General features: G+C 40.8%; 3 protein-coding genes across 3 annotated transcripts; 2 read left to right on the top strand and 1 right to left on the bottom strand.

Moving 5' to 3' along the window:
• Positions 1–1,016: 1,016 nt before the first annotated feature.
• Positions 1,017–5,075, bottom strand: LOC139931597 (uncharacterized). The gene is made up of 6 exons (XM_071925146.2): positions 4,824–5,075; positions 4,383–4,565; positions 3,570–3,827; positions 2,638–2,736; positions 2,219–2,236; positions 1,017–1,744 (listed from the first exon to the last, which is right to left on the bottom strand). Exons 1-6 carry the CDS (start codon positions 4,882–4,884, stop codon positions 1,650–1,652), a joined length of 714 nt encoding a protein of 237 aa, XP_071781247.2. The 5' UTR covers positions 4,885–5,075; the 3' UTR covers positions 1,017–1,649.
• Positions 5,076–8,454: 3,379 nt separating this feature from the next.
• On the top strand, positions 8,455–13,617 carry ppp1r7 (protein phosphatase 1, regulatory (inhibitor) subunit 7). The gene is made up of 10 exons (XM_071925097.2): positions 8,455–8,606; positions 9,458–9,553; positions 9,853–9,908; positions 10,044–10,109; positions 10,398–10,528; positions 11,256–11,418; positions 11,618–11,734; positions 11,864–11,968; positions 12,119–12,205; positions 12,389–13,617. The coding sequence occupies exons 1-10, from the start codon at positions 8,567–8,569 to the stop codon at positions 12,563–12,565; spliced, it is 1,038 nt and encodes a 345-aa protein (XP_071781198.1). The 5' UTR covers positions 8,455–8,566; the 3' UTR covers positions 12,566–13,617.
• A 1,566-nt stretch (positions 13,618–15,183) lies between these two features.
• ubxn7 (UBX domain protein 7) lies at positions 15,184–22,468 on the top strand. The gene is made up of 11 exons (XM_071925125.2): positions 15,184–15,289; positions 16,297–16,453; positions 16,633–16,697; positions 16,829–16,894; positions 17,086–17,198; positions 17,705–17,851; positions 18,100–18,190; positions 18,866–18,996; positions 19,221–19,731; positions 21,127–21,206; positions 21,349–22,468. Exons 1-11 carry the CDS (start codon positions 15,184–15,186, stop codon positions 21,508–21,510), a joined length of 1,629 nt encoding a protein of 542 aa, XP_071781226.1. The 3' UTR covers positions 21,511–22,468.
• Positions 22,469–24,435: the final 1,967 nt, after the last annotated feature.

Raw genomic sequence — 24,435 nt, forward strand, 5'->3', positions numbered from 1 at the left:
GTTCAACTGTCTAACATCAAAGCGACTAAACCTCACATCAGGAGTTTAATCTTGATCTTGAAACAATCGTGTGTGAGCACTTGGAGAGTATTGTTGAAGCCAAACAGACGGATTACACTGCTGGCTCCATCCAGACCCACTCAGCAGGTCGAAGGCAACATTAAACTTTATGGAAGAGAAAAGAAACATTCCCTCCCAATATGGTTTATTCGAGTTTGAGTACTGCAGCTCAAAATGGTTTAAAAAGGAGAATGCCACACAGCCGCACACTTCCTCCAATGCTCCCACATCCATTCAACAACTGCACAACTTTTCAACTCCAAGTCCTCAGGACTCTAGGTCCTAAACTTTATGATTCACAGAAATTACATCTAATCCTTAATCTACCGATGTACTATCTTGAAAGCGTAGTGAAGCACGAGGAAAGAAAACTGTGAGGATCTTGTGGAGCAGCCGATGCAGTTTCCTTTGCTTCTGTTATGTTATGGATGTTAGGATTAACTTTCTTGTATCCAATGTTCTCTAAAAACAGAATTCATATATTCTTCCTATTTTCTAGAGAATCTAAACAATTTTGTTAATATGAACTGTCTCAAAACGAGAAGCCAAAAGGTTTTAGTTCTAATCAGCAAGACACAAAACCTGGAGATCTGCCACTGTCAAAATTGAGACCGACTTAAACCGAGCGGTGGTGAAACAGTTTGTATCAAGTCCACCAGGTCAAACCAGATGGCATCCAACTGACTCACACAATCCCAGGAGCTGCTTGAGGAATTTCCTTCATTTGTGCCAGAACTTATGAAACCGCTGTTCCGTAGATAACATATGTGAATTCTGTTTAAAGCTAGATTTTTCCTGTAATCAGCTGGCTTAATTGCATGTATTAAGGTACCTACCATGACAGTATATGAACAAGGTCAATCTATAGGCCTACCAGATTAAAATAAATGTCAAAAATAAAAATAAAAAATACAAAAGATGTCATAAAAGTATCTTTAATTATATAACATTTTCAGTAAAACTCCCCATGACAGAAAACAAAATGTATCAACAATCACAACAATGCATCACAAATAAATATAAACATATCAAACAATAATGTTGCACAATCAAATGCAATCTTTGGAATGAACTAGATGTGGAGCAAACTCAGTTTCTCTGTGATTAGCCTATCATCGCCAAAAAATTCTTGATTTTGCAATGGTTTATCTAAAGACTGCAGGGCAATTTGTGTCATTTTCTGTCTTAATTTGCATTAAGAGTGTGACAACTGCTTAAAATTTAAAGTTACAATCGAATATTTCCTCATAAGTTCTTTACTTGGACAGCTTATTACAGAAAATATTATGACTTGTGAAAATGGAAGCTGTTAATTCTGCAAAAAAGGTTGTTCACAACTGTGTGTGTGTATGTACAGTATGCATGTAGCCTATATTAAAAATCTATGCAAAAGCACCAGTGTAAAGTGTGATATATACATTTTAAAGTGCATAAAACAGCATGGCCTAGAAAACCCAGAGTCTTTTCATGGCTTCATTACAGTGAATTGTTGGTAGCAAAACTTTGGTTACAGACTCTGGACATACATTCAAGACTATAGATTGAAAGCTGGAATAGGAACCGGATAAGAGTCAGCTGCACTTTTGAAACTACAAGGTCAGGTAACCGTAGCCCTTCTTATCTGGAGGCATTACTGTCATGTCTGTCATGTCCTGAGGATAGTGTATAATTGAGCCAATAACACCTGCAAGGAAATAAAAGAGCGCAGATTACAGAAAAGAAAACAATACTTCACCAGACCTGCCCGACCTGCCTGACCTCTACTGTGACAGAACTGAATAACACGCCCGACTCATTAAGTGACCCAAGCTAACACAATGATCTGCACAATCCCACCAATTTGAGTTAAAGAGTCCTGGATTTAGTTGGGAGGCATTATCACTTCTGCTTTCTTTCTGATGTCCGTTAACTGATAACCGTTAACTCTTTGTTGTTCATTTTGTCTGACCTGGCAACTGGAGTCATATCCAGTCATAATAAAAGTGAGGTCACAGATATCATAGTCATTCAGGACTGACAAAACCACATGACACACACACACACACACACACACACACACATTTAATTTTTAACTTAAACTCTCTATCAATCTTCTCCCATGCCTGTTAACTGAAATCTACAGAGGCCAAAGAGAAAACAAGAATGTTTTATTTTTTACCTCCAGGGTGCCTCAGATCTAGGGGAGAGAGTGAGAAAGAAAAACACATGACCATACTTTACATGCCTCGCATGAGTATGATACACCATACCAAATGCATGTGACTACAGATTACAGGACATGTTTAAAATAAAGCTGAGTAACACTGAAGGAGAATGAGGCATTAGTAAAGTAAAGGGAGCCTAAAAGCAGAGGTAAATTGCTTGATTACTGTAGTTTCTGCTTGTTCACTGACATAGTCTAATATACAAGACTGAGAAAAATATGGTCCATTCTGGGAAATGGATGATTCTGCTTTGTTAGAGGGTATTGTGAAGCTCTTTGAAACTGTAACTGTGATTAAGGGCTGTACAAATAAACTTGACTTAGTATTGTAGAGAGGAGAAATTCAAATGGAAAGGTAAATCTCATTCACTCACCTTCTTTTTTAGAGATGAGGACGCTGATTATGGTCAGCAAAGCAAGGGTCAGTATTGCCAATAATGGGACCAGAATGGCAGCACTGGGAATCCCTGGAACTAGAAAAACATTCCAAAACTGATTGCATGTAATTGTGCGCACAACTAGTTTTGTGTGTCTGAGGGGTGAATAATTCAGTTTTAATAATTCACTAAATAATTAGTGCAGACAGAGAACAAACTGATTCACTATGGTATAACCCTTTCACTTTTTAGCATGCATAGTGTCACATGAATCCATAAACAGTCAACTGCCAACATCAGCTGCTTCCACAATCCACCACCAGCATTCAGGATTAGTTTTCTGAGTTTCAGTCTTATCAGTTGGCAAAATTACCACTTGAAAACTCCAGCCATAGACATAGAGAAAAGTGTTACATGGTAACATTGTTATGGGTTATATAACTGTTATCAATACAATTTTTTGAACAGCAAATTAATTGTGATAATTTTTAGACTACAATGTGTAACGTGATGATGGACAGTTGGCTGTTCATGAACTTATGAAAAGCCTTGTGAGCTGGTCCAGTTCACTCCTTAATAGGAATTTCACTTTCAATTTCAAGCAGTCCCTATTCAATGTTTGTTTGTTTCTACTTCTACTACTAAATGGCTGAAATGAAAATGAAACTGGATGCTGGAATAATATTGTTGCGTGTGCAAGGTTACGACTTATCAACTTGAACTGGCAACTGGGCTTTTATTACCCCATTTAAAACAACTAGAATCTGGGTTGGGAGAGAGCCCAAAAACAACAAAAACAACAAAAACAACAAAGCAGCCTCTTTTTCTCCATCCACCCCAATTTGGTGATTTGCGAGTCCACTACTGAGCACAACTCTTCCATACCTGCTCAAAAGAAGCATAAAAGTGAAAATGAAAGCACGGCCTACCTGACTGTTCTTCAGAAAGCCTCAGCTCTTTCATCAGCTTGGTGCATCCCTCCTGCAGGTGGGTCCTCTCCCTCCTTGTGCGCTCTACCTCCTGGTCCCACAGCTCTTTGAGTGCCAGAGCCTGGGGAGTCTGGACTGTCCATGTGTCGGTCCGGTCCAGAGTCAGGAAGACCGTCCCATCACAGAGCATCCGGTCCGTCCAGTGAACCTCAGACCCTTCCAGTATGCACTCCCGCAAACGAAGGAGGGTGTGGTTTCCTTTGGAATCATAATAAAAGGGCATATAACTTTTGATTGAACAATACTGAGTCTTAGATTAGATTAGATCAGAGTAGATGCAACTTTGATCTATTGAAATACAGCAATTAAAGATACAGCGTCTTGTGTGAGAGATTTGCAGGTTGAAGTGGATGTGCTAGAGCAGTGATTCTCAACCTATTTTATATTGTGAATTTAGTCCACATTAGGGCCACGGACCCCTATTTGATGAGACTTTCTCTCTCAAACCCAAATCTGAGAATATTTTTATTGTTAGATATGATTTTGTCCAGAATTCCATGACTATCTGTATTGTAGGTAGAGAGATATCAGAGAAACTATGATCAAAATATTCATTCTTCTACATTCTCTAATGGTGTTAACTTCTGGTAAATGAAATAATGGTGAAGTTTAACAATTCATCAATTTGCTGGGGACCCCCTGGAACCCCCTCAAGGACCCCTGGTGGTCCCCGGACCCCACGTTGAGAACCACTGTGCTGTCAATTCATTACTTTCCATAATAATCACATTCATTATCGGTCATGTATCTTACCCAGTATCTCAGTCTGGCTGACACCTGTAAGAGCTGGGAAGGGCGCATCGGCCGATATGGTTTGCACAAAGCTGTTGACTTCCTGGCTTTTGTTTGTAAGAGAGACTCCGTTGAGCAGGACCTGCTGCTCGATCTGCTCCCCACCCACCACTCCCCACTGCTGGATCTGGATGATGACGGTGTCTGACAAAACAAAAACACAATGCACGCGCTAAGAAGAAGAACTAGTAACTCTGTATTACTTCATTCTGCAGGGATACTGTACAAATGTCACAGCAAATAGGAAGACGGTGCCACGGGAGATGAAAAATACCATAAAGTAGTGCGACAGATCATAATCCCTAGAGGAATAAAAGAATTTTGCCTTTAATTTACAGTCGATTATTCCACTTGATGTATATATAGGCTATTCTATCGAAAAGCAAGAGACAGGAGACTTACCTATCGGACGTGGAAGTCCCCGAGTCAAGTGACACAGCAGAAGGATGCAAAATAAATACATCTCTCTTTCGCTTCAGCTGCAAACAGACCCGATAATGTTCAGCGTGCACCTTCGATGATGGACGTAAAGGCTTTAGAGTTTTAAATAGCCGAGATTGTTTTAAGCCATTTAGCCTTAAACCAACAGACTGATAAACCCAGACCTGCTTAGACTAAAACTTTCTGCAAGCCTCGCACAGACCAGCCTCCTCTCGCCTTCGCTCACATCGTCTAATAACTCCGCCTCAGTGTAAGATCATCAGCACGTGCGCTGGGAGGGCTTTAAAGTCTGTCCGAGACCAATATCTTATCATTTTATGATCAATACAACAGTATCACAAAAATATTCCTATACACACTCATAGTCTGCCTGTGGCACTCAATAATTTACCTTATCTTTATGGTATTTTCTATCTTCTATGTTATCACAATATTCAATGTTCCTCTAATATTCCTATGTCTGTAGTACTAAATAGTGATTTTATGATGACTTTATTGTACTTTATGGCATTTTTTCTTATCTCAGACTTACAGTTTTGTTGTAAAATGTGTAGTTTTTTAATTAAACAATGTATTGGAGGATTACTGTAGTTCTTTACAAGACAATGTTTTTCTTTGAAAAGAGTTAATAAGTATGTTTCTCAGCTGCCTGGCTAGTCAATGATTCTGTGCTATATGCAGCCTGCAAAAAAAATATTTAGCCAGTTAGTTAAACATGCTGCTGTATGTTGTGTCAGTTGTCTTCTGTCAAAACTTGGGCTCACATCAAATCCTTCTTTCCTATTGTTTACCTGATTATCAATGCAGTGGTTTACTGGTCTGATAATGTAGAACGTTTTGTTCCTGTCTGTCCCTCAGAAGCCTATAGGTCAAGTTCGGATGAATGCGATGTTCTTTTGTGTATCTTTCTCTGATGCTTGCATACAAAGCTGCGTTATGTCATTTGCTGTTATCAGGTAAAATGAGGAATGAGAAAAAATGGGAGCATGACTAGATATTGCAAACTAGCACTATGACTGTGTGTGTGTGTGTGTGTGTGTGTGTGTTTGTGTCAGTGTGTGTGTGTGTATGTGTGTGTCAGTGTGTCAGTGTGTGGGAGATAAGTTTCATTCTCTGACAAGACTGAGGTTTTAGAAATAATTTATTTGGTCATTTATATCAAGGGCCACCCATACTAGAAGCAAATGCATTCATGGTATATTAAGGTGTTTTGATTAAAAATGTCCCCCAAATGTTATGTTATGTTATGTTATGTTATGTTATGTTATGTTATGTTATGTTATGTTATGTTATGAAGGATATTGACTTGGGTGTAAAGCTTAGTGTCAAGATCCCCTGCTTCACTCTCACTTAGAGCGTTCTCTTTCACTTCAAATGGAAAGTATGTAAGAAAGACAGGAAGTGGTTGTATAAACAGTCTTCAAGAGACGAGTGAAGCAGTGCAGGGGATTTACAGAGGAGGGGACAGTGTGAGTCAGGCTGTTTGTGTTTATTACCTCCACCAAGGAGGTTATGTTTTTGGTGCCGTTTGTTTGTTTGTTTGTTTGTTTGTTTGTTTGTTTGTTTGTCTGTTTGTCAGCAGGATTACGGAAAACCTACTGGCCCGATTTTCATGAAACTTGGTGGAAGGGTGTAGCATGGGCCAAGGAAGAACTCATTAAATTTTGGAGCGGATCCGGATCCGACTCACGAACAAGCCTCACGAACAAGCAATTGGCCTTGGCTGAGGTCTGCGCTCTCCGAGTGCCCCTGTAGTGTTTCATGTAATTGAGAGGGCAGCTCCTGCAAATGTTCGGTTTACAATCAGAGTGGACTACAAGAAGCACGCTGTAACTAAAGACGGTGAGGTGGTCTGTAAGTTTGTGTCACCTTTTGTGAGGCAAGGATCCCACCCATCCTGCTTCCTGTTTGTGATGTTTGTTGACATGCTTAAAGATTAAACAACAATGTGGAGACAATGGATTCCTGAAATGGCTCCATGTTCTAATGCTGATGGATGACACTGTTATCCTGGCAACATCAAGAGAAAGGCTGACTGAGAAACTGAAATATTTGGAGGAATACTGTGATGAACATGGCATGCTTGTTAATGAAGGTAAAACAAAGTTTATGGCCATTTTGGGATCTGATGAAGACAGGCAGCCTATTCAGCTTGGTTCGTTTATAGTGAGGCATTGTGACAGTTATACATATCTTGGAGCCATCTTCACTGCTGATGGAAATGCCCGAACCTCACTTGCCCTACATGCTAAAGAGAAGACAAAGCACTTAAACAAATTAATCATCTTCTTATCCATGAACTATGATGCCCCGTTTTGTGTCAAACTAAAGGTTTTTGAGGCTGCTTTCTCATCAGCTATTTTGTATGGGTGTGAGGCTTGGTTAAAAGTGCCCTTAAAGTCTGTTGAAACTCTCTACATGACTGGAGTGAAATCCCTACTTGGGGCGAGGTCTAGTACGCCTAACCTAACCTGCCTGTTGGAGGCAGGACTCCCTTCAATGCAAGCCTTAGTGAGAGAAAAGCAAGCCAGGTTTTTGACCAAGATGAAGCAGCGTCATGGCATGCTTGATGACCCCTTGTGGTATGTTCTTGAAATAACTAGAAAAGAGAACCAAGTCATGAACTCACATTTATCTGAGATAATGGAGAAACAAGATCATATTGAGAGTGATCGTAGGGAGATGATTGAGAAATTACGATCTAAAGAGGGAACAAGATATAAGACCTACCAAGCCATCAACCCAGATATATCCGTCCATCCACTTTATACCAGCAATACACCATACATTGAAGACCATTTGAGAATAACTTTCACACGGTTCCGGTTGTCCTCTCACAGACTGCGAGTGGAAATGGGAAGGTGGAGCCGTACACCACCTGAACAACGTGTGTGTTGCTGTAAGACTGGCATACAAAATGAAGAACACATACTCGTATGCCCTCGCACACAGGATATCCGTGCAAAATATGGACACGACTCCACTGAACTGAGCTCACTCTTTGTGGACACTGATAAAAGAACTTTAGTTATGTTACACGCTTGCCTTGCGCTACTGGAGCACCAGCAAGTTTCTATAGATTGAGTGATGGGATATACTGGCATGTTTGGCCAGTAGGTTTGAGGCTGGGCTAACTGGAGCGTTGCCAGTCATCTTGGTGACAGGGTGGCTTAGTTAGTGGTTAGTTTTGAAGTGTTCTTCAAAACGAGGACCTGGGTCCTGCTGTCCTGCTGAGCTGTCCTTGAGCAAAACACTGAATCCCTACCAGCTCCAGGGGTGTTGCTCTGTAGCTGACCTTAACCTGGCTGGAGAGGGGCAAGAAAGAGAATTGCCCTGTGTAGATCAATGTTTATTATTATGATTATGATTGTTATTGGTGTTGATGTTATTCTTATTATTGTTGTTGTTGTTGTTGTTGTTGTTCTTCTTCTTCTTCTTCTTCTTCTTATTATTATTATTATTATTATTATTATTGTTAGTAGTAGTAGTAGTGCTAGTAGTAATAGTAGTAGCAGTAGGCTAGTAGTAGTTGTAGTAGTAGAAGCAAAGATGCTCTATACACATCCCTTTATTCTACCATTCGTTTTCAGCAGTCTGGCTGTTTCCTGTGTGCTCACAGCGCCCTCTGGTGTCTGAAAGCAGAGCGCGCCAGGTGTGCTTCCACCGGATTGGCTGAGCGGTTGTCAGGACTGTTTACAGGAAATATGGCTTCCCTGTCTGTTGGAGAGCTTCAAGAAATGGAAGGTGAGTAAATAAATAAAGATGCAGCCGTTTCATGATTTTATCAGTTGGTTGAACCGACATTTATCTAGACAAACATCTCTATATCCATTTGAGCACATCAGGTGATCAAATCAACATTATTATTCCTAGTTGCTGGCCAGAGCTTCATCCTTGGCTTGCTAGCTAATATGCTAACAACAAGCTAGCTAGCGTTATACAGTTAGCTAACGTTATCCCACATTGTCTTGCTAATGGTAGTTATTTCAGTTTGCCTATCTATTTTGCCTAGTCCAATGATTGGAAATTGATTTTCTATTTTAACGTTACTTGCCTTGTCCGTCCATATTATGTGTTTTCCGTTTTAAGTAACGGTATCTACAGAGTAACTCAGGTCTGGCCAGCTACCTAGCTAACGCTAACATGGTTAGCCTTGTTTAGCTTGTAGTGTTAATGTACGTTAGCTAACGTCGTTATCAAGCTAGCAAGCTATCTCTGACAGGGGTTGCCCTGATCCCATTCATAGCGAGTCACAGCTTGATTCAGTTCTCATTGCTAGATATATTTTGTTGTATTCCTAGTTGTGTAGACATGACTCTTGCAGTAGGATCGTGGTTGCAGAGACATGACCGCCGGCAAGCCATCGTTAGTTTAACCTGGTAACCCTCCAGCAGAGGATGACTGCTGCACATGGCTGTCCTGACTCTTCCACGGGTTAGCTGGAGCTAGGCCTAGCCTTGGCATCCTACTGACTAGAATCAGACATGCACAGAAGTTGATTTCTCAAATTCAGCTGAATGTGTCACTGAGACATGTATATGTGTGTTTATATATAATGAAATTAAGCATCCCTTCCCATTGTCTGCTGCCTGTAGTGGACCGGAGGGGTGAGTCTGAGGAGTCTGGTGATGATGAGACCCGGAGGAAGAGTATCAATGGCGAGGTGGACCCCAATCAGCCTGCTACCACAAGTAAATCATCACTCCTGTCCCTCCATAATCAGTCAGGCACATAGTGGCATTCAGGTTGTCATCTGTAAAAAGACTTTTACATCAATAACAATCAGACGTGTAAAAACATAGTGGTTAGCCTATCCATGACAGTGTTGCATAACCATCACTGGTCTTTTCAGGCAAAAATATTCAGGCAGGTGCCACTGATGTTGTTTTAAAACACTTAGCCTCTCTGTGTCTACATGATCTATATGATTATCCTACCTTGATGTAATAGCAGAATTAGTTGATCTAATTTATTCCTACTCGCCTTTTAGGTAAAGAAGAGTCTCCTGTTGATATGGACACCATAACCCTGGACCCAGAGGAAGAGGTGAGAAGATCGTCTTGAGACCGTTGCTGTTTGCCTCCACCCACAATCACAAAGCTTGACCCATGTTTTGTGAGTCTGGAAGCAGTAAATTATACACATTAACATCTCAACTTAAACTGCCTCTTGTGTTTCTAGGATGTTGATCTTGTTCACTGTCGTATTGGAAAGATTGAAGGATTGGAGGTGCTTCAGAAGGCTAAAGTAAGTAACTGGTTACAACCTATTTTGTGCCCTATAACTGCCACTCTGTCTTTCTCTGTCAGTGTCTGATGCAGTAATGGTAGCCATGTTGTATGCAGGGTTTGGGATTACTCCTTGGTTTGTGACCTGACAGGAAAAACTAATTAGAATTTGGGTTTCTTTCAACCATGTTTTTTTTTCTTAGTTAATCATATCTGAAGAACGAAGGTGCTTGTTGTATGATAAAATAGAGCTGCTGATATCTGATTGTATCAATTGATTGTTTTCTTCTTATCTCCATTTATGCAGACACTCTCCTTACGACAGAATCTCATCAAGAAGATAGAGAACCTTGACAGTCTGAGCTCACTGCGGGAAGTGGATCTCTATGACAATCAGATCCGCAAACTGGAGAACCTGCAGGACCTCACAGAGTTGGAGTGAGTCCAAAGGAAACTGTAGGCTTGCTGACTAAACTTACTCAACTTAAGCCCTATTTGGTCTAAATTCGTTTTCAGGACAGTGTACGTAAAGTAGTTGTTAACATAGGGCATCTGTAATGTTAATGGCCAGGTCAGACGGGAGAAGAGATCTCTGTAATCTCCAAAATTACAGAGATGGGAATGCCTACTCCATTTACATGTTGTCATTGCATTAAAAATGTACCATGCGTCATAAGTAACTTCCACAATTGACATTGATATGTTAAATATGTTAAAATAACAATATAGTATGGTGGCAAAAGTGAAAAAAAAAAGTTGCATCTGGACCTGAAACTTTGGGTCTGATCTTAGTTTGCAGTGAATGTCGCTTTCAAGTGCAGTTTGAACAGATGGTCTTCTCCCAAAGGAAGTAGCACAGTTTTCGCCAACAATCTCAAGGATGTCAGTTTGGGCGGGACTAGTTTTACCTGAGGTTATTTTTCAGGGCGATGTACAGGAGGAAAAAGGGGCCAGATTTTTACCGGCAGAGGCCCACGCAGTCTGTAAAAATGACTGACATGGTCAGATGGTGATTCAGATGACACTAAAATTACAGACATGCTCCGCCAATGATCACATGACCCCACCTCAATTCTATTTTTCTATGGCTGACATTTTAGGACATGGAGACCTCTTCTCAATTACTATTTACCCTATTCAACATATTTGTTTGAATGATTAACAGGCAGCTGGACGTGTCCTTCAACATCCTGAGGAAGGTGGAGGGTCTGGAGCACTTGACTCGGCTGAAGAAACTCTTTCTGCTGCACAACAAAATAAGCTGCATTGCCAACCTGGAACACCTCACAGGCCTGGAGATGCTGGAGCTGGGCTCCAACCGCATCCGGGTGAGACAGAAAGGGCCAGTCGGCCAGTGAGACATTACCTGTTGAAACTTTGTGTAAATCAGATACACAAATTAAAACACTTTCATTGCAACATTATGGATTGAGAAAAATAAGAAATTAAAAGAAATTTCTGAAAGGGTAATTCAGTCATTTTGATGCGTGTCTGTGTGCGTCTGTCTCCATTTTGTTGTGTTCACAGGTAATAGAGAACTTGGATGCGCTCGCCTCTTTGCAAAGTTTGTTCCTTGGCACCAATAAGATAACTCAGCTTCAGCATCTAGAGGGTTTGCACAACCTAACTGTTCTAAGCATTCAGGTATTCTCACACAAATCCTCTTCAGCGTTTGTAGGAGTCGTAATAAGAAAAAATGAAAATTGTATATTTTGAGACATTACTTAATGATTTGTAATGGATGACTGAGTGTGTTTGTGTATTTATCTCCAGAGTAACCGCATCACTAAAATTGAGGGTCTGCAGAGCCTTGTCAGCCTGAGAGAGCTCTATCTGAGCCACAATGGCATTGAGGTCATTGAGGGCTTAGAGAACAATGTGAGTTATAGAAATACAACAGACCATTTCTGAAAGGGCTAGATGCCACACTGTCCATCAAGCACTTTGCTAGCAGTGCAAAACATATAACAACAAAGTTTGTCACTATATGCCAAAATGTCATGTCAACACTGTTGTTTTCCCTTACAGAAAAAGCTCACGACTCTGGACATTGCAGCCAATCGAGTGAAGAAAATTGAAAACATCAGCCATCTGACAGAGCTACAGGAGTTCTGGGTATGGATATAAGTCAGATTTTGTGGATTGACATGGGGGTATTATTTGATGCATTTAAAATGTATCTGTAATATGCTGCCTTCTGATAGGTGTGCCTAAAATATGTGTCTGGGCTACATAAGACAAAACAAATTGCGTCCTGTCATTTCCCATGCCATCTCTCCCCTCCCCCTCTCTCCTCAGATGAACGATAACCAGATAGACAACTGGTCAGATCTCGATGAGTTGAAGAACGCCAAAACTCTGGAGACGGTCTATCTGGAGAGGAACCCGCTACAGAAGGACCCTCAGTACCGGCGAAAGATCATGCTGGCGCTGCCCAGCGTACGCCAGATCGATGCCACCTTCATCCGCTTCTGAGCCGCAGTCCCGCACTCCGTCTGCCAACGTCACAGTGTTCTCCCTTACCTTAGCACCCCGCCTGCCCCGCCCACGAAACGGACCTCATTCTGAAACACATTGGCCTCACAGACACTATGCCGACGCGCACACAATCATACTCGCTCATACACAAATATACACGCGTACATTCTGACATGAAATTCACCCATGGCTCACTCATGTAACACGCAAACATACGTGCACTTATGTATGCACTCATGCACAACTTGATCTATGCTATTATGTGAAAGCTTATTAATTTATTAGGCTGGATATGAACTGTGAAAACAAGATATCAAAAAGTTGACTTTATCCTACTCCCATTTCTTAATTTTTCTTCCTGCCATTATTATCTTTTGTTCTTGCATGTGGGATACAGTATGGGATAGAGGCTTCATCCTCACAACGCCCATCAGAATTTGTCTTATTTATCACATTATTGTTGCACTGCAATCTTACTACCTGAGGGATTTTGTGAGTACTAATCCTTTATTTTGACAGGATGAGACTGGTCTCATAAGGTACAAACCAGGTACCAGGTGTGTGGATGAAGCGGAGTAGTGAACTCCTAAACTTCAAGATTATTTAAAGGGAAAATCCATTCTTAAACAGAATTTACACACGTTAATCCTTGGGATGTTGTATATTTTCACACTTGATCTCAACACACACTTTCCGCTTCAAAACAATGTACTGAACCAGGTACCAAACATCGCAGTCATAGAAATATCTCAAATGAAGCTTCAGATGCCATATAGACGCCCTACAGTTCATATCATTTTAAAGTAGCTCAGTAAGGTGGCACTTAAATACGGTGTTTCTTTTAAGGAAATGATATCCTTTACGGCATAAACTGACGAATAATTTTAATAAACCAGTATTTCATCTGTTCCTGATATGGGGCAAATTTTGCTGTCCAGCAGGTTTGACTATCTCATCAGCAGAGGTTTTACAGAATATAGCCAGGCCCATTTTCCGGTTGACAATACTGACCACTACAGTGAAATAAAGCTCATGTGAATGTAAAATCATTTAATGTGTCCCTAAAGTTAGTCTCCATTTCATAGTCAGTGAAGTGGCGCCAGACTTTTTTTTTCTCTTGAAGACATCACCGATTAGAGCTTTGGTTCTCTGGTCTCTAACTTTAGGAAACAATTGTTCATGCTCACAAATACTAATTGGACTTCTGAGATCACAACAGTAATGTAATTTCTTTTTTTAAGGTGGATTTTCTTATCAATGGGTGAACTGGTCTCATAGGCATTGCTAACTACGGTTATAAGAAACTTAATGCTATAGGCACGGACATCTTATGTCTTTTTTTTTAAACATTGTTTTTAAGCTGTATTAAGGCTGTGGTACTACAGTGACATCTTCTGTAGTATTCTATAATTGGCCTTCACACTAATGTTGCTTAAATAGGAGTTTTTGGTGTATACTTGTTGGCCATGTTTGCCATAGGATTTATTAATTCACCAAACACTGAGATGACCACATGGAAAAAAACTGACGTATCCATGTGGTCTCTTGTATATATTGCTTGAGTGCACTTGATTTACTCCCTGTTACAATTAAAGACATGCATCTTTTATACAAGACTCAATTTCTGCCTCAGGACTAAAAGGCCCAACATGGATACAATTTGGTAGCATCAAATCTCTGCTTTCCACAGAGTAGAATTCACTTGTAGTGTGTTGCATGGTTTCATGCAATGGTGGATTTAGACAAAAAGTGCTAAAATAAGTGTGTTCTTTTTTTATTGCAATATAAGACACTGACCATTACCATCTCATCCCTTGCATCTGCACTTAATGGGCCTTCAAAACCATAAAGAAGTGGCCTGAGTACCTATTACTCAATTTGCTACTGGAGGCAAGAAAATAACAGTATAACATTTGAGCTCTTACCATTTGCTCCTTGTCACAGGCCCTGTTTTAAATCCAGAGGTTTATGGTAAAATGACTTAGACCATGACTCATCCGGAGAAGGTTTATGGCCCAAGGAATATCAGATTGTCTTTAAATTCGAACCTTCTGTTGGAACAAAGCTGATGTGACATTATCAACATGAATGTGATATTACATTACATGCAGCATGAACAAAAAATGTATACCATGGGCCAGTCGGGTTGGAAGTGTTACTATGTGTACTCATAAATATACTTTTGACATTTTTTGCTATGACATAGGGAAGCCAGTGCCATCCCCCTCCCCACATAAAAGTGAAATCCAAAAACATGAGATGTTTTTTGTTTATGCCAGGCTGTACAACAGTTTTCCTCTTGTGAGATAATTAAGATGACCTTGATCTTGTTTGCTCCTCACCGAATGAGCAGTTGACTGCTAATAACTGTTGTTCTGGGGCTTCAGGTTTTGGACTTGGCTGACTGTTTTTGAACTGAATGTATTATACAAATAATAACAATAAAATCACACTACTTCAAATAGCAAGTTTATGCAATTTTTAGTTTTTAATATTAAAAGGGTTCTAAGCCATATTAGAATTGGAATGGATAGGGTGAACTACATATCCCACAATGCAACAAAAGTCTTTGGTGACGCAAAGACCCTCGCGCCACGGAAAGGACGGCGAAACGCATGCGCAGCATTTGTGTTGTTGTTTGTGGCGGTAAGATGGCGGCGCTCGGAGATGCATCAGCTCCGGGGGTGAATGGGTTAATACAACAATTCACAGCAATAACAGGTAAAGAAAATATTTTATTTTGCCTTTGATCCATAAAGTCGGCATGGGTTACCCTAGAAAAATAGCTTCCTCGCTCAAGCACCTCGAATTTACTACGCAGGAAACAAAACGGGCATTAAGTCTTGCACTGCCCCCTGCCCTGTCAATGCTTTGCAGAGGGAAAAGAACAGCAGCCAGTAACGGCCGCTAAGAATGTGTGTAGCTAGCTGGTAAACTGTCAAGCAAAAGACTGAAAAAGGCTCATAAAACCACAAGGCTCAAATGTAACCTCTCACAGTCACTTTTTAAAAAATTCTGATTGTGTTGTGGTGTTGATTACAGCGAGATAACGTTCGCCTGGGCTTGCTTGTCTTATCTTTTCGTATTGCTTGTTTGATTATGTGGAATGGACGTCGGGTGTGCAACATTTTCCTTCACCATCAGCTCGGCTTGTAGCTCCCCAGGCTCCGCCTTATGTTACGGGTTGAAACATCTTCAGTTTCATGCGGTGTGCTCTTACTTAAGAGCAGTGTTTCTGTCACCGCCATGTTAAAAGTTGTTTGATAGTTTAACCACGGCGAACAGTGTTTCAATATTAAGTTGTTTAATGGAAGAGACGAGTCAGCTCGGGGCTGCTTGTGTAGAAGACTTGGAAAGTGAAACGGACATGCGCAGTGCACACGGGGAAGTCTGATCCTACCCTAACGTTACTGTACACTTTAACACTCAAGATTACACCACAAATAGAGCCTTTACATATATGCAAAAGCTTTTCAGATTGTTGACATTGTGTTGATTAATGATCTCTTGACTTTAATTGAACTATTACAATATATTACTGTGTATCTTTATGCATCAAACCAGAGTTTGATGTATAGTATGGCGTTGCATTGTCTGGCACATTTTAACTAAGTCAATAAATGCATCACGTGAATGGTGTCAGTTGTCACACAGGCATAACTATCTATTATGTATTACTATTTAATCCAAAATGTTTACCAATATCTGTGTGTGTATCATTCTGCTAGGGGCCACAGAGAGTGTAGGAAAACATATGTTAGAAGCATGCAACAACAATCTAGAGATGGCAGTGACCATGTTCCTGGATGGAGGGGCGATAGCGGAAGAGCCCAGCACCAGCTCCAGTTCAACAGGGGCTTCAAGCAGCAGAGGTCCCCCTGCAGAGTAAGTTGATGTTTTACGTCACAGACTTGTGTAGGACAACCATTTTGGTTTGGAAATTCTTTAGTTTTGTTTTTCTTTGGCGTGTTTTCTCATCTTTTTAACTTTATTTTGGTTTATTTTAAAAACATTTTTTACAGTAGATTCTTTTTAGACTATATATATGTTGCCTTATGTTTCAGTGAAGTACGAGCGCCCATTCCCCAGAAGCAGGACATATTGGTGGAACCAGAACCACTGTTTGGAGGTACTATATTGCATCTGACCTTACACTACCTCGTATTATTGGAACTCAACACTAAATCATTGTTATTACTGAGAGTACTGACTTTGATTACTTTCTGAACGTGACTTGTGATGTGTTTATTATACGCACAGTGCCAAAGCGACGAAGACCTGCTCGATCTATATTTGATGGCTTCCGGGATTTCCAAACAGAAACTAGTGAGTATTTGAAATCTCTCCAAGTTTTTTTCCTGAGCTTAAAGAGGTTGATAAATAATGTGGTTGCTCAATGCAGTGTAATCACATCCAACAATGAAATCGCTGACTCTCTTTGTCTCACCCTTACTGTCATTGTATTCATACCATACCTTTACCTGCTGTAATGACTGTGGATGTATGTTGTTTCCTAGTTCGCCAGGAGCAGGAGCTGCGTAACGGTAGCACTGTGGATAAGAAACTGAGCACCCTGGCAGACCTTTTCCGTCCTCCCATTGAGCTCATGCACAAAGGCAGCTTTGAGACGGTAAGGAGTCACTCGCTGGACCCTGTACACCACACGTCTTTATTCACTTTGCATGGGTTCTGAACTTTCAGTGATATTTCCATGGTGACTATGTAGATCAGTTGGCAACCATGTGACACGGAAGGCCAGGAGTATGCAGGTTTTCATTCCAACCAAACACTAATTTCACTGATGAGTTCTTCCTCTCCGGTTGAAGGTGTGCTCATTTGTGAAATCAGCTGGTGTAGCGTTAGGAAATGAAACCTGCATACCCTTGTCCCTCCCTGGCATATGGTTGCCCACCACTGATACAGATGGTTATGTCTGTTCTCCATAAAGGCACACCTGTTCATTTCCTCAAATAAGTTGTTTGTCTGCCATCAGGCTGTATCTTCACAATAGATCTGCTTGTTCCTCCCATCAAGACTTGCCATGTTAATGATTTCCTCATTCTACAGTAATTGACTATACTCAATTTGGTTGTTTCTGTTTATTCTCATTCTATATTTTCTCCCCTGTGCCTATAGGCAAAAGACTGTGGACAACTGGAGAACAAGTGGCTAATGATTAACATTCAAAATGTGCAAGACTTTGCCTGCCAGTGTCTGAACAGGGATGTGTGGAGTAACGATGCAGTGAGGACCATCATCAGAGAGCACTTCATATTCTGGCAGGTATGCAGTTTCTAAGCCTGGTTTCATGCTTTATCTGTGATGCAGTTATGTTCCTCCAAGCGGTGTGCGGGGTTTTCCTCAAGGGTCCTATGGCCCAAACGTATTGAGACGAAACTGATTTGACATGGTTTTCGATTCACTGACAAAATGTTGTCATCACAAAAATGTCCCACTCTCCAAATCTCTTAAAGCTAGTCTTGACATGCATGCCACTGATTTTATGCACTCACGTATTTTCTTTATTACAGGTATATCATGACAGTGAAGAGGGACAGAGATACATCCAGTTCTACAAGCTGAACAAGTTCCCGTACATTTCCATCCTCGACCCCCGTACAGGTGAGTGTTTACAGGGGGGACGCAGAAACAGCTGATGGGTCATGGATATTCAGACATGTTCAAACTGTCATGTTTAGTAGTTAATCAATACATTAACACAATTTAATGATCAGAAAGATTTGAGAATAGGAAACGAAAATATTGAATACATAAATACTAGTAATTGACATTCATAGGTAGATTTTCAAAAGAACAGGAACCATCCCTGACCTGTCTTCATCAATCTCTTTGGGAGCTGTTTTCAAAAGTATTCCTCATTTGCCATCCTGACGTCGGTGTGTGAATTGCACCATGCCTCCGCTAATATTTGGTGCAGCTATTTTTAAAAGAAGGCAGCCTAACCTGCCTGTGTGCACACCAATTAGAAAACAAGGCAGTGCTATTATGTGAAATAATTCAAAAGCTATAGCTCATCCTTGAACAATTGACTGTGGCAGAGCATTATTATTATTATTATTATTACACGTGATGGGCTGAATACCCCAGTTCATTGTAGTTCAAGGTCCATGCATCTGAACACACCTGTTGAAATATTTCCATTTTCCGCTTTTCCTATCTTAAAAAATCTTGTAGTTAGTTAAAATTTATGTTCTGTTTTACTTCACAAATTGGTTTGTGTATATGTAAACCCTAGAGTTGTGTTGTACTGTTCCCCTCATAACTTGTCCCCTTTAGGTCAAAAAATGGTGGAGTGGAACCAGCTGGATGTGGCATCGTTCCTGGAGCAGGCGACTGGCTTCCTGGCAGAGCACGGACAGCTAGATGGGCCATCCTGCCATGCACCCCCTGCCAAACGAGCTCGCTCTGTGAGTCTCTCATCTCATGTGTCTGCTCTAATTCTCAGTCTCTTTCTCTCCTCTCTCTCTGTAACTCTTTGCTCGCTGCTGTTTATTCTTCACTAAAATAAAGTTTGGGGAGTTTCTTCTCTCAGTTATTTGTCTATTGATTCACTTTTTCCCCTTTCTTTACGTGAATTCATCCAGCTCTTTGGTTTGTTTTCAACACCTGCACACTCTGCTTTCTGGTCCAGGAGAGTCTGATTGATGCCAGTGAGGACAGTCAGCTGGAGGCAGCCATTCGAGCGTCCCTACAGGAGACCCACTACGAGTCCTCCAACGTCCCAGAAGCCCCCGATTCCCCCCGATCGGACGACGACTCGGATGCAGAGCCTTTCTCCGACAGCGAGGGCCTCATCTCTGTCGACGGCTCGGACAACGAAACGCCAGAACCCCAGGAAGAGAAAAGTTCTGCCAGCAAACACACGCCTGCTCCTCCTGCTGCTGCAGCCCCCCAGCCTCTCTGTCCGGACAGCCCCGTTTCTTCTTCTTGCCACAGAAAGTCCTCGTACAAAGAAAACAACCACAGCCACAGGAAAGAGGAGAGCAAAAAGAACCACCTGGAACCCTCAGCTGCTGCGATTCGTCATTCTCAGCCTGACGCAGACTCTGGAGGGAACCACTGTACCACAGCAGCCCAAAGCGCTGGGCCTTCCAAGACCAGCACCTCCAAACCCTGTGACTCGGACTGCCTTGATGACAATGGTATGACAATGTGCAACTCAATGTGCAAACTGTATGAGTGTGTGTGGATGTATGTCCATGTGTGTCAATGCACATTCTTTATATGTTTAATTTGTCTGAATATGAGAATGCATCTAGCTAGGGCTGGGCAATAAGTTCATATTATCGTTTATCATCTTTCAATAGAATCATATCGTGATGAAATAGCGACATCAAGTTATCCTGATACACAATTTTGTTGTCTAAATTAATGTTAAAAAGCAAATACTAATTAAAATCTCATAAAATGGGATCTAAAACAAATGAAGGAAGTTTATCATACTTTATATTACCATGCAATTCAATGTAATGTGATTTTACATACCAATATCGCTTTATATTGTGATATTGATTTTGTCCATATCAAGCCCTACATCTAGCCTATGCATACACAATTTTAACCTGTCTGTGATTTTTGGTGTCACAAACTCAACTGATTTTGACAAAACTTGGGAATGATGCTGTCTACTTAGCGGCTATCTTGGAGCAGAGTTAGCTTAGCATCATGCTTGAAAAGCAGAAATAATGATGAACTTTTGTTTTTGTGTATGATTTCTTGGGTCAGGGGGTTGTTGTTGACTGATAGGTCAGTCACACCTGTCGGTCCACCTTTTTAAATTAATTGCTCAACCATAATACCGGCACTGGCTAGCCATCATTATCATGGTTGGTAGCTAATAACTAACTAGCTATCACTCAGCTATGCTCATTGCTGAGTGGTAGCTAGTTAGCTATTAGCTACTAGCATGCTAGTATCTATCAAATCATTACACGCACAAGTGTGTCATCTATTCCTTCCTCACAACTGACTATAAGCTACGCTGCATCTCTTTTTGTTGCTTATTTGTGTTCTCTACTCTGCTAGAGCAGTCTTGTCTTAAATTGGATGATGTGATACTGCCACGATTCGAGTCCGCCATGTTGGATTTTGTTTCAAACCCTCTGCACGAAAGCGAAGGGGTGAAATTACTTTACAACCAGAAATTGTTTTTTATTCAGCCTTTGCTTGGTTTTCAATGGAGGTGAATGAGGGGCGAAGCAAATATTCGTGCACTTTGGTGCATAGTGTGACCAGACCTTCACTCCATTTTCAAAATGACACTAATTAGCCCAAGGGAGACGCAACATTGTTTGTTCACATGCCATGCGCGACATCTAAGGCATCACTGATGTAATTTTGACGAAACTTTGAGAAATTATGCATCTCGCCACTGCATTTGGGATTTTCCAAATATACTGATTGACCAAAGGGGCGGCACTACAATTATCAGTCAAAACTAGGTGACATATTTGTTACCGATTGGCCCAGAGGACTGCATCATATGTGGGAGGTGTTAATGTTTAACGTTTTCGTTTTCCATTTTTATTTTTCCCAAGGTCCCAAAGCCAGGTTGATGCTTCGTTACCCAGATGGACAGAGAGAGCAAATTTCTCTGTCGTCCAAAGCCAAACTTATGGTGAGAACACGGCACATTTACTGCATATCAGTTAAAATGAAAGCAAGGGCTTCCTCTCTATGCCCAGTGATTATTGCATATTGTGGCTTGAATACTGATTGCTTCTTAAAACGTCTCTCATCTGTTCCTCTCTCCCTTCAAGGCGCTGGTAAGACACGTCCAGTCCAAGGGTTACCCTAACGAACGCTTCGAGCTCGTCACCAACTTCCCCAGACGGAAGCTCGCCCACTTGGACTATGACATCACACTGCAGGAGGCGGGGCTTTGTCCACAGGAGACTGTATTTGTGCAGGAGAGGAACTAGCCCCCCCCAACCCCTTTGCCTGCCTGTATCTCTCTGGTAGACCTCGCCCCTTCACCAATGACCTGGGATGGTGTTACTGGCCTTGATTGACCTTCTGTTCTCCTGGAATTAGGCCCCCTATTGCCAAGACATCTGTTAGTGGATGGACGGCTTTTCCCACCATTCTACTAGTCTGAATACCGATGTTTCTACTGACAGCCTAATCCCTTTGTAGTGCTCAACATTTGGCCAGTAAGGTGTTATGGATGCCAGCACTCTTTAATTTTTCTATTATGTGATATATTCTATTCTGATTTAGGCTTCATTTTGGTCTGATACACTGAGGCACATCAGGATAGAATATATTTGATATAGCTTATATAAAAATGAAAACCCCAAAATAATGGATCACTGATTGATGAGGCACTGGGGACTTGTAAAAAGACTTTTACCTCCCATAAAGGATTTTCAAATGTCAGAATTTATTTTCTAGCTCTTGTTGTTATTATTTTCTGTACCTGGGGACAGGTAAGGGAAGGCTCATTCTTTTTTTTTTTTTTTACCTGAGCACCTACTTGTCCCAAATGTGGTCTCTCACTTGGTTATTGGTTGAACCATTGTTGTAATTATTTGGGAGGGTAGGGGTATTAAGACAAAAGGTCTACAAATTACAAATCAAGTAAATGTGTCTAATGTCCCTGAGACACTTGTGTAGATCTGAGAGGATTGGGTAGATCTGCACATTTTTACTCAAGTTTCTATTGGTTAATTAGAGACTAGTAGATCGGTTTTCAGATTTTGACTTGACTTTTGATACAGAAGTGAATGAATGAGGGGCGGTTCATCTCATCAATCGGACCTACACTGTACAGGGATGGTGTAGAGAGACTGATATTTAGTTGTAGTCGTTCTGTTTCCTTTCTTTTTTATATGCTGCCAAGAAAATATGCTGATGCTGAAATATAACCACCAAAACCAAGGGGATTTTTGCTTGGTCTTCTGTTACATGCTTTGCACATTGGTCGGTCTGTGGAATGTAACCTCAGAGCCATGGTGATGCCATGGGATAAAGGTCATAGGTAGAAACCCAAATCAATTTAAAAGTAAGCTCTGACACATGTTGCAAGTTATTCAAATACATGTTCAAATGTAATCAATTGGGATATATCTACATTTTCTGTTCTAAATTTTTGCCCACAGTCAAGATTTGCCTGTGGTTCGTCTGCAACCAAATCACAGCGGTGATGATGTTGAATATAAGAAGGGGTATAATTCCTGTTATCTACACAAATTATTAAACACATCCTTTTTGTTGATTGTAGATTTTAGGGAATATGTGCCTGAATCTTGCCCCTTGTGACCGTTCTCCTTGGTAAATGTGGACAAATTACAGACCACATCTCACTCATGTTCTGCTTAAATATTAATTTAAAATTTTATAGAAACTTTAGCCCACAGATGAAATTAAATGGTACTGAATTTCAGTATTCAAGTTTGATTTTCCTGTATGCTCTAAAAGAGTTAAAAGTTTCCTGTATGCCCTAAAAGTCTATATACTGTAAGTCGGCATTGCTGTCTCCCATAGCCAGAAAAAAGTGACGTGCTTGTCTGGCCTGCAAATCTGCAGTCATATAAATCTACAATTAGAAACTAGACTGGAAAACAGGAAAATGTGCTGATGGTATTGAGGATACCTGGGGATGAGGGTACAACTTGTAGTTCAGAATGCAGGTTACAGGCACTCCTGGCACCATAATCATTTTAATATTATTTTGGATGTCAAAGCCAAATTTTAGGATCAACAAAGTCAGTCTTGCATATATTGTCACTGTACATTACTCTGACTTCATAGGTCAGATTTGGTTTCCTGCTTTAGGAAAGAGTTGTTGATTTTCACAATTGCTAATTTGGCTGTTGTAGGTCATGGGGCACATTCATTTTTATATTCCCCTTTGGATGAGGTCTCCAACAGTTAATAGCCCTTCATGTTATCTCTATAGGGCAATGATCAGAGTTGAAAGAGAGGGATTTGCACCTGATCAAACAGATGCGGCCATTGACTCTCCTAGCTGTGTGTATATTACGTGAAGGGCATTCCTCAACCTCTTATATTGTGTAATGGACAAAAGCTGTGTGGGAGGAAATTTGCTGACAAAAGGCACTGCTGAGTGAAGGAGGAATACCAAAGCCCAGCTGAAGATACAGTAGATAGATGCATACATACAGTACAAATATACTTTATCAGTGTGAGAGTGAAATTCAGTTGTCACACCAGCAACTCTCATTGGAGACAATACACAGCTTAAAAATGCTATAATTAGGCTAGTAAAAAATAAAATCAAAATGCTATGTTTGCCACCTGTCCCCCACATGCAATTCAACATTTGGCAAAGAAGGCAATAAACAATAGACAGTATAGATCTAGGTATTCTTTGCAAGATGGTATCTGGAATTTAAATTGTGAGCACATATATCAAAGGTCAAAATATCCACATCTTTTAACTCCAATTTTGGTGATTTTCATGTTTTCACTTAAATTGAAGGATCAAATGCACCTCTATGGGTTGAGACAATTCACTGACCTCTTGGGCTTATGAAACCCTTTCAAAACCCACTGGATAATGACAAAATGCATTGTCATCAATCTAAGAACAAGGCTGTTTTTCTTGGTTGCTGAAAAGTTGACATTTTGTGGTTTTGGTGGTTTTCACCTGACAGCAACAACATGCATTAATTTCACAGTAAACCTAAAGATATACTGTATATAACAGTGCTGAATAACTAATAAGGTAACCAGGACAGCTGCCTTCAGACCCGGCTTGTTTGCAGGGTCTTCTGTTGCATAAGAACGGTGTTGACCCCATTCACCCATACACCTTCTAGCTTATTCTCAGAATGCAGTCAATGGAAGTTAATGTATGATCAATGACCTGTCTGGGAGCTGAG

Source organism: Centroberyx gerrardi, chromosome 13 (assembly GCF_048128805.1).
Source record: "Centroberyx gerrardi isolate f3 chromosome 13, fCenGer3.hap1.cur.20231027, whole genome shotgun sequence".
NCBI classification, from domain to species: Eukaryota; Metazoa; Chordata; class Actinopteri; order Beryciformes; family Berycidae; genus Centroberyx; species Centroberyx gerrardi.

Bases quoted from the DNA above. Each gene is read 5' to 3' on its own strand.
- LOC139931597 (XM_071925146.2), bottom strand. From the start codon at position 4,884: ATGTATTTATTTTGCATCCTTCTGCTGTGTCACTTGACTCGGGGACTT. The intron at 4,566-4,823 runs GTAAGTCTCCTG...TTGTTTTGTCAG, and splicing joins GGGACTTCCACGTCCGATAG to ACACCGTCATCATCCAGATC. The intron at 2,737-3,569 runs GTAGGCCGTGCT...ATGTTTTTCTAG, and splicing joins GCTTTCTGAAGAACAGTCAG to TTCCAGGGATTCCCAGTGCT.
- ppp1r7 (XM_071925097.2), top strand. From the start codon at position 8,567: ATGGCTTCCCTGTCTGTTGGAGAGCTTCAAGAAATGGAAG. The intron at 9,554-9,852 runs GTAAATCATCAC...CTCGCCTTTTAG, and splicing joins CAATCAGCCTGCTACCACAA to GTAAAGAAGAGTCTCCTGTT. The intron at 9,909-10,043 runs GTGAGAAGATCG...TTGTGTTTCTAG, and splicing joins CCCTGGACCCAGAGGAAGAG to GATGTTGATCTTGTTCACTG.
- ubxn7 (XM_071925125.2), top strand. From the start codon at position 15,184: ATGCGCAGCATTTGTGTTGTTGTTTGTGGCGGTAAGATGGCGGCGCTC. The intron at 16,454-16,632 runs GTAAGTTGATGT...CTTATGTTTCAG, and splicing joins AGCAGAGGTCCCCCTGCAGA to TGAAGTACGAGCGCCCATTC. The intron at 21,207-21,348 runs GTGAGAACACGG...TCTCCCTTCAAG, and splicing joins CGTCCAAAGCCAAACTTATG to GCGCTGGTAAGACACGTCCA.